This window comes from Plutella xylostella, chromosome 25, assembly GCF_932276165.1.
Source record: "Plutella xylostella chromosome 25, ilPluXylo3.1, whole genome shotgun sequence".
NCBI classification, from domain to species: Eukaryota; Metazoa; Arthropoda; class Insecta; order Lepidoptera; family Plutellidae; genus Plutella; species Plutella xylostella.
In genome coordinates this window covers 9,059,455-9,069,155 of record NC_064005.1, presented here as the reverse complement: position 1 = coordinate 9,069,155, position 9,701 = coordinate 9,059,455, and the positions used below count along the sequence as shown (strand labels likewise).

Sequence of the window (9,701 nt, the reverse complement as noted above, 5' to 3'; positions counted from 1 at the left end):
GCTTCTAAGGCAATTAAAAAAGGAAAGAGTATTTTTTTCAAGTTCTAAGAGCCACTGCTGTATTTTCGAAATATGGCTGGTTAAAACTTTAACAAGTTACGTAATTTTCCATTATGTTACTTAAATTTTAGGTTGCCGAAAATATTATTTGTGCAGATAAACACTATTTTATGTAGTTGGAACAAATTTGTCCTTTAAGTTCCTGAAATACGGATATTTCACTCTCCAGAGGTTTTCAAGTGTGATTTCATTAGTTATACTAATAATAAAGATATCTCCAGTAATTTTTTTGACTAACTTGAAACCATAATGATTTATATGTAAGTTACTAAATTATTATTTTTAAATAAAACTGTTTTATTCCAAAACGCTGCCGCATATTTAATAGAATAACAACTATGTCACATCGTTTACCACTCTGTAACGATTGGTGTCTCCTGGTAGTCAACTTATTTTTGGTCGTTTATATGTTCTGTTATAAATAGTGCAACTTTGGAAAAATCATATTAAATTTAGTAATTGATGTTAACGTCTATGCTGTTAATTTTTGACTGTAATTAGTAGCGAAAAAATATTTATAGCAAAAACAAGCTTCATTTTAGCTGAAATTGTGACAGAGTGGTAATAACTACTTAATAAATATTTTGTTATTACTAAAAATCCATTCCTTCATATGTTTTCTAAAATGGTATTTTGTTTATTAACGTATCAAAAAAGTTTCATTTTAATCGACGAAGACTATTTCGTTAAAATAAAATAAAAGATTCTGTGACGAAGGTGTAATTTTCTTTGCCTTATCCACATATTATGTTCTGAAAATCTTGAAAAAATACTTAAACTTCGCGGCCTACCACCTTTTTCGATAGAATAGAAATGTAGCTATCATAAAAATTATTAGAGTTCACCAAAAAGCTAAAGTTATTTTTTTCAAATTCGGGATAATTTTTTATCCATTATGTAGGTTAAAAAGAAGAACTGCCCACCTACTCTTTTTTTCTAACTGAATAGGTTTACGAAATGACTATTAATTTGTTCAGAATTACCCCCTGAGTCACCGCCTTTTGATTTAGTACACCGCTTTTGAAACACCCCTTATATTATCACTTTACTTACAGTGAGACGACTAATTGAAATTTTACTAATCAAAATATCGATTTTTATTCCTCATCATCAACATTATTTAATCTCTACGTAACCTTATTGCTTGTCTACTGCTGGACTGCTAAAGAGCGACACAACTCCCTATCATTGATTTTTCTCATCCAACCACTATTTGTATTAACTAAATTAAAATACCAGTAGTACAGTTACTGGTGACTATAGTTACCTACTATTGAATTATGTATAGTATTATACTAATTGAATAGCGGACAAAGGAGTTATAATAATATTCCCACTCCTTTTGTTCGCTTTCTAGTTACAGCAGTTGTTCCATTTGGTTATTATATTATCAAGTCCGTAGTTATTAGATCAAGTCTGGGCTCGGGTGCCGATGCGATAGACTCTCAAAGACAATGGGAGCCGCTAAACTATACTAGAAACTTAAATGCAGTAGACTCGATGCAGTCATGGATGAATTCAATTTACAGTTGTAGTAGTAAGTGGTGTATTAAATTGAACACATTTTATTTATACTTAGGTCATAATAACTGCACTTTACCGTTTTATTATTACTATAAATTGTTTCACATAAAAACATAAGAATGAAGGCGAACTTAATGCTAGCATTCTCTACCAGTTAACATTTCGTGACATCGAGAAAGTGATTGGTAGTGCGATAGGCTGAGAGCCTTTTCGTAAATATAATTCCTCTCCGTCGAGGTGGCCAGGAAGAAATTTTGTGTAAGTATATCCTGTTTGTTATTTTCAAGTATGTGCAATAAAGAATTACATATTATGTTACAACTGAAATATTAAAAAATATCTACCTAAATACAAAAGCTACGATGCAAAAAAAAAACTACAACTTCAAAGCCTCACAATCTGAACAACGCGAATCAGATACGCACAAAATTGACGTTTTTTCGTTTGGCCGAGAATTATGGCCCCTATTACATGTGCGGGCCGGATATTGGGCCCCCTGGCCGCAGGCTTTTGTTTCCTCTGCCGGGTCTGTACCCAGCGAGAGCGCTGATTGGCGCGTCGGATCGGAAGCCCCCGAATCGCGGGAAAATTCAAATTAATACCGTTTATTGTTGGATGAGTTGGCTTGTCGATAAAAAGTAACATAGATTTTTCGTAATAATAAACAAAAATATAATGAGTAGAAAATACATACAAATAGAAATACATCAATCAGCATCTTGTGTTTATAAGAGGATCTAATCATAATCACGCACATGTCTCCCATAATTTGGGAACGAAAAACAAAAGAACGTTGACATCGCTGACACTATTTCATTGTACAAGTAGTGACAATGTGTCTCAACATACACAAAACGTACCTAATAAGTAAAAACTAAACCATTTTTAAGCAAATGTGTTTGATAAACTGATTCTTCTTCAAATAATTACATTTTCATGTCTCATGCCCTGAAATTAGGTGAAAATTGCCCGAAAAAAACAAACATAAACAAATGTACTTATTCTAAAACGGCTACACAATGAACTGGATAATTAACTTTTTTTATGCCTTCTAAAAATGCCGTGCGAGTTTTTCACAGTTAGCAAGGACTTTCGTTGAGTGACACCAAAAAATTTACATAATATTTGTGTGCTGCCATAAATGTATGTTATACATTTACATACATACAGGTACGAACAATTCATTTTGGAGGGTTCCGTGTTATATTTCCTTGAGATTGTGTGCACATCTCGAAAGGAGACTCATCGTTGGCGAATCACCTGATTGAATGTACAAACAACTTGGTAGCTGAATAGGCAGCGAATACACTTTTGTACTTTGTCAAACTAATTAACCGCCTATTCATTCTTTCAAAGATTGACAGTTGGTTAGTTTGACAAAGCTCAAAAGTGTAATCAGAGTCAACTTCAGGAACTATCATGTTGTTTGGATCGGACTGTATACGGCCGACGCGGATAGTCGGCAACAGATGCTGATCTGAGTGGCCAATCCTTTCACCAGGTTGTCAAACCCTAAGCACAAACCCTAAATTAAATGTTTTAAAAAAAAATGCCATTTGGTGTCGGCATATTGTAAGTGGTTTTTTTTCATTGCTCGTGAGTGTACATCCAGTGCCGTTTTCCACAGAGCGCGCCGCATCCCAGACGACTGCTGGCGGCTGTCGCAGCCTGCACCAGCTTTGATCCACTAAATTAAAACACGACTCTAACGCTAAAATGAATTTCACATTTGACGCTGCTTTAGCAAAAAAAAACTTTTTCACCAAAACAACATTCCAAGTTTCACTTTTTAAAAGTCACAAGCTGAGGTAATTTCGCTTCGGGGTTATTCTCTAAGCATTAAATAAGCTGCGGTAACATTACGTCTTTGTCGGTATTATGTATCTAGCCTCATTCCATTACAGAATAGCAGTATCTATAGGTTATTTTTTACGGGTTACAGCCCATTTTTACCACAGGTTTTGGCCCTACCGCCAAGTTATAATAGCTTTAACAGCTTACGATTTATTATAGCCTAGAAAGTTAGGCCACCATTACCTCTACTGTTGGACCAAAGTTAAACTTTATACCTAACTCTGGATCTGAACATAAAATTTTACAACGTAAAGCCGTTGGAAGCCGTATTTTATACTGACTATACCTTTTGTTTGGACCTTGAACTGTGGATGGACCGATTAAAAGATGAAGATTATTAGGTATGTTATTATAAAAATTTTCACCGTTTTTACCGGTTAAAATAATTCAGGTTTACGATAAACTTATAAAACCCCTCGTTTGAAAACTGCATACATTTTGACTCTTGCCCTTTCGAATCGACTCTCGATTGGAAAGTTTCTGATTCTCGTGATGCGGGTGTAGATGAGGGTAGGTGGAGAGGTGCCCGTAAAGTTACGAGCCAATAACTTAGTTTGATGACACTCAATGATTTATAGAGGTCGATATACTGACCTCAACACAATGGGGTCTTAAGTATGTCGTTGAGATATAATGGATTATGTTTCTCGGCAGGTAACGGTTACGGTAATGGATGTTTAAATATAAATTTCAAGTAGGGATAGAGTGGTTACCCTAACTTGATTAATATTGACAAATCGACTATATTTCGTATGGTATTTTTCTATCAACAGCTTGTCGGATATACGTTCCATGAAGCGAATAGCGTGACAAAGTAAGCAGTTAATAGAATTAAAACTATTTTCTACTTTAGTTATATAAATTTAAAATTATTTTTATTTTTATAAATTAAAACTAACATCGGTACCTAAATTTACGACCCATAATTATAACATGACATGTATTAAAATAATATAGAAATCATTTTCTGAAACCTGGGATTATAATAACGGTCCAACGGGTAGCGCACCAGAATCTCAAATTTATTGTCAGTCGAATCTCCGTTTACTAATACACTGCTGCTCCACCAAGTTATGATAATGGCAATGCGTGAATAAAACAGGAGATGTAAAGTGCTCACGATATTTTTTACTGCTATACTGCCGTTGTTCTTCACGATAACTAGTGTTGTATATGATACGAGCTTAGAATATTACGACATAAAAAATACGAAGAAACAGATACAGGGTGATTTGTAAAAATGATGCTTGTTGATGATTCTTTCTTGTCGTCAAACAATAAATGTAGCAGAAAACGGGCCACTTTCTTTAAAACTTTTTCACGTGTTTTTCCAGTACACCAGTTGCCTATTTTCAGAAAATTATTTCCACTTTACACAAACGTGCACAATCTGTGAAAATACCTAACTAGAGCAATGTAGAAATCGGGCGAAACAAAGCGAACAAATCACAAAAACCACACATTCCGTGTAACAGATTCTCGACTTACCTAAAACGAAATTGTACATTCAAATGAATGAAAATGCAAATACAAATACTCGGGGACACTCACACTCACACCCACGCCGCTCGTGTGTGTAACAAAGACGTCAACTGCATTAGCTTCCCACAAGGAAACATGTACAGCTGCCACCCCAAAACCGACCTTCGACCTACGAAGATACGGTGTAGCGTCAAGCACTGATAACCTTGCGTCCCTGTATCAAGACGGATGGCGTTCTGTCTGCAATGTCACACGGGAGCCACAAACTTAGCCGTGCAGTTGGATCAAAGGAAGTTCAATTTTCATGCCTACGTGTTAAGGTGTATTTGGGTATAAGTCAACCGCCTAGTAGGTGGTCCAAATGTGAACAGATGTTCGCTTTTACGGCATTTCCTCAGTTTATGGGCTGGTGACGATTTTGCGTCGGAATTTTTGGGGTGATATCGCATTCATACGACATTATGAGTTTGGGACGAAACGGAAACTTACAGCTTTTACACTCACGGGCAATGAAAAGGTTCCACTGAGAAAAACAAATTACTCCTAAATGGAAAATGCTAACTTTACGACGCCTTCTGCAACATTGAAGTAAATTTAACAGAGCATCACGATCACAAATCATTTAAAAAAATATATTTGAAAAAATTGGGTCTGTTTGGTGACGGCACTTTGTGAACTATTTCATTGCCCGTGAGTGTAGTTGTACTCATACATGATCAGCACTTGGAGCTTTTGCTAAAGTGGTAGATTGATACAGGATGTAAACAGTATAAAGTTACTTTTTCTGCCCATATTGACGTATAATAAAGCAGACAACAACTCATAATCATTTAATACATATTTAACTCTTAATCATAACATAATAATTACTATTTATTATACTCTTAATAGTTTTTAATGAGCATTGTAAGTGCAACCGTCACAGTTTCAGCTATGAACTATTTAAAACAAAGCATTATAGAGAGCTTTGCATTAATTTTACATGACAGCTCTTACTTAATTATTTATAGTTTTCCTTTGTCTTGCTTCTCATTGCTGCTCTAAAATTTATGAGGGGAATTCGTTTTATTTCTTTCTCATCTTAATATTATTTATTATATGAATTATTTTTTTTAAAGTCCATAAATCAATCAACCTATCAAATATACCCGAAGAACAAAAGTTCTTGAGAATTAACATGCTTTCGGATAACTATTCTACTTTTGCAACACTTAATCATAATCATAATACTTACCTATAATAATGAAAGTTTTTCTAATAATATTTTTTTTTATAATAATACCAAAGCTATATTTATTATTGTTCTAAATGCCAAATAGATTTTCTTAAAAAGCATTTTCCGTCTTACAACATTCTCTAAAAGCATAACCACAGCCGTTGCAAAAGCTACAACATTATAATTTATCTACCAGTATCCGCCATTTGCCAATAACTCTCTCTCGCGCGCGTCCCTCCCCCCGCCGCCGCAGCGCGCCCCCCTCCCGCCGCCGCCGCAGCGCGCCCGCCGCCAGCTCCGCCGCGAACAGCAGCACGGCTGCGGCGTACATGAACCCGATGAACCAGAAGGCGCCCAGCAGGTGCCCCACGCCCAGCGCCACGCTCGCCGCCGCGCCGTCCGCGCCCGCCGTGTGGATGAACAGCTCCGAGTTCCATTTGTCTATCAGCCCGTTCTCCGACACGCTCCGGATGATCCCGTTCATCCGCTCCAGGAACGGAAACCACTTCCGCGTGAGCAGCACCACCCCGTACTTGTACAGGTTGTGGCTCTCCGGGAAGCAGTAGATCAGCGGCGCGCCGCGGCCGAGGCGCTGGTCCGTGTACTCCGCCTGCCGCCGCGACGACACCACCGCGAACCCCCCCCGCGCCGCGCGCTCCACCCCCGCGCGGAACGTTGTGGAGTTGTACTTCCGATATAAATAAAACGAGCTCGCGTTATTAGTCTCGAAATAGGGCCGGTAAATCTCCCGCCCGCCCAGCGGGATCCGGGACTCGATGATCTCCGCCTCGGTGCTTATCTGCTTCATGTAGCGCGGGTGCATTAGGAAGCTCCGCAGAAACGACTCGTAGGAAATCCCCATGTTTATGCTGAAAAAGAGCCAACCGAAGATCAGGATTCTAAATGTGGCGCTTCGCGGCTCGAAGTTGGCGCCCCAGCCGAGCAGCATGCTAAACGTCATTAGCAGAGAATTCGTCGGCCATTTTGTTACATTACCGTTGTTCTGTTTGTAGTACAAGTAGTGGAATACTAATCCCATGATGATTAAGCTTGCGAAGGTCGCGACCCAGGTCGACCATTGGAATATGATGACCAAGTTGTCCCAGGTGGGCGCTTGGCCGGCTCTCGGGACGCACCACGTCATTTCGTCCTGAGTGTAGCTCACTGTCGGGTCAAACCATTTACGTATGGTCCGTGTCACTTCTATATTTCCTATGACTAAGTCAACTTCATCTTGTCTCAAGATTTCGAAAGCCCCTGTGGCGGTTCCGTTAGGCTGGATCACTCCCCAATTTTCTGGAATGTCGGATGTCCGTATTATAAGGGTTGTGTTTGTGAACTCGCTAATAATTTTGATAAGATTGATTTCTCCGCCTCGATCAAAGTAGTAAGCGTCGGGGTATGAGGTGTTGGTGAGTCTCATGACGGGAGGCATGACGTAGGGCTCGGAGACGACGGCGTAGGCGACGAGCGGGCACCCGCGCATGTCCGCTGGGAACATCTCCGATTGTTTCTCGACCTGCTGCAAGTCCCCGTCGCTGCATCGGTCCAGCACGTATACAGAAGTACATTCCCCTCCGCAGTTGTCTCCTCCGTAGGGTCTCCAAGTGTAAGCCACCACTTCCTCGTTCGCCGGTGAATAAATAAAGATAATACTCTTGAAAAGTTTGTGTGAACGGAGCTCGTTGATGAAGTTTATAGCCACTTCGGGTCCGGTTTCATTGCCTTCCAATTCGTAGTAAACGACGGCTTTAGCCAGCGGGTTCCAAGTGGGGAGCTTGTTTAACTGTTTAATATTCCTAGTCAGCTCTGATTTTTCTTCCAGTATCAACATGTAATTCTTCGCTTTTTCCGGAAAGTGAGAAGCGTTTGCGTGTTTGTAGAAGGAATCCTTTACCATAACTGAATACTTGGTCCCTCCGTGGATAGTCTGCAATAGTAGTCCTTGTGTCGTAGAGACGTAGGAGTTGATGTTGATTATCACGATGCTGCCGCTTAAGGCTTTCTTCTCTACGAAGTACTTTGCAGATAATTTTAAAACGCATTCAGCTGCCTCAGCTATTTGATCAGAATTTCCGTCTGTCGTTAACAAAGGATTTTCGGATTGTACTCTTGAAATAAAATGTAAAGAAAGCAGAATAAGAAGTATTTCTTTGGTGAACATTGCGGGGCTGCCCGAGTGCCACCGCTACTCTAAGAAATGAACTGACAAATGGGATTCTTGTAATGAAAATGCAGCGGATAATGGCTATAATTTTCAGTTGTCAACTTTGATCTTTGGACGGAGATATCAGGGTAACGGAACATTGACACAACATTTATCCAAAGTTCCACAAAACATTCTTTACGGTGTATCGTAAAGTTAATATCAGGATCTATGTTTGTTTTAGAAAAAACAGTTTGTGTATGCAACAAATAATAATATCTACGTAGGTATACACCATGACTCTTCCTATATCATAAAAATGCATAGTTTTATTGTGATTGTGTTTAGTGTAGGTCATGTAATAGAAAATTTATATTTGCTCACGACACACGAGTGTGAACAACTATCATATAAAATAATAATTCATCAAAATAATTGATAAAAACAGTCGGTCGAACAGACGACTTAGAAATTGATTGCTGCATATTATTATTTAAAAATGCTGCTTTATTTAAACTCTCATAAATAATATTGTTATTATTGTGTAGTGATCTCTACACATTAATTGATGTTGAGATGTCTACCTATACAAACTCCTCTTTTCCAATTAGGCATATTGTGTAAAAAGAATAAATCATTTTAGTTTCAAATTCTTCTTCTGGTAATCTGAAGTGGCGATCATAATGATTTCCAATTTGCACTTCATTATAATGGAACCACCTTTTCTGGCTTTATATCGGTAAATTATTATTATTATGAAGGGCAAAAGTCTACGTAGTGCGTAAACGGGCAGATCGCCAACTAGGTAAATCAACTGAATAAGTTGCGTACATTAAAGAGAGAATAAAGTCTGTAAAAGCTAATTGTGTTGGTAAGTAACAGAATTTATTAGGGCAACAATTATTCTTTGTAGTTTCTGATACTGACGTGTTCTTTATTCATTTATGAGAAAAAAACCATTTCCATTCTTTTCTTTGTTGGGAAGTTAGGTCTGTAGGACTCTAACTATAATTTCAGACTTCGGAATATTGCTGTTCTACTTAACTACTAGTCTGTGACGTTCAGTAGCATAAAGTACCTATCGCAAAATGCACCGCGGAGATGAAAACCCCAAACTCATGAAAACTGTATTTTTTTTTGTTCATTTACATACTTACATATTCTGCTCAGGATTGTAATCCCCGAAAGTGTAGTCAGCGGTGATTCGCTAGTGCCGTAATGGCGTTTTTGATTGAGTATAATGCACTTAGGTTACACAGTACACAAGATCTAGATGTGCAGGTTTCTTCCTAATCTACTCCTTTACCACTCATTGAATCCGTAAGCATACATTTTATTATAAAACGATGTAAAATGTTTTGTATCGGATTAGTTCAGCACAGCTGCAGCTGCGTTCAGCCTCGACCTTCAATTTTTCGT

General features: G+C 38.2%; 1 protein-coding gene across 1 annotated transcript; it reads right to left on the bottom strand.

Annotated features, from left to right (window-relative positions):
* Window positions 1-6,206: 6,206 nt before the first annotated feature.
* On the bottom strand, window positions 6,207-8,354 carry LOC105384854. Its single transcript, XM_011555145.3, has one exon. The coding sequence runs from the start codon at window positions 8,298-8,300 to the stop codon at window positions 6,315-6,317; it is 1,986 nt and encodes a 661-aa protein (XP_011553447.3). The 5' UTR covers window positions 8,301-8,354; the 3' UTR covers window positions 6,207-6,314.
* Between the last annotated feature and the right edge of the window lie 1,347 nt (window positions 8,355-9,701).

What these genes read in the sequence shown, in the direction of transcription:
- LOC105384854 (XM_011555145.3), bottom strand. Translation starts at nt 8,300, where the DNA reads ATGTTCACCAAAGAAATACTTCTTATTCTGCTTTCTTTACATTTTATT.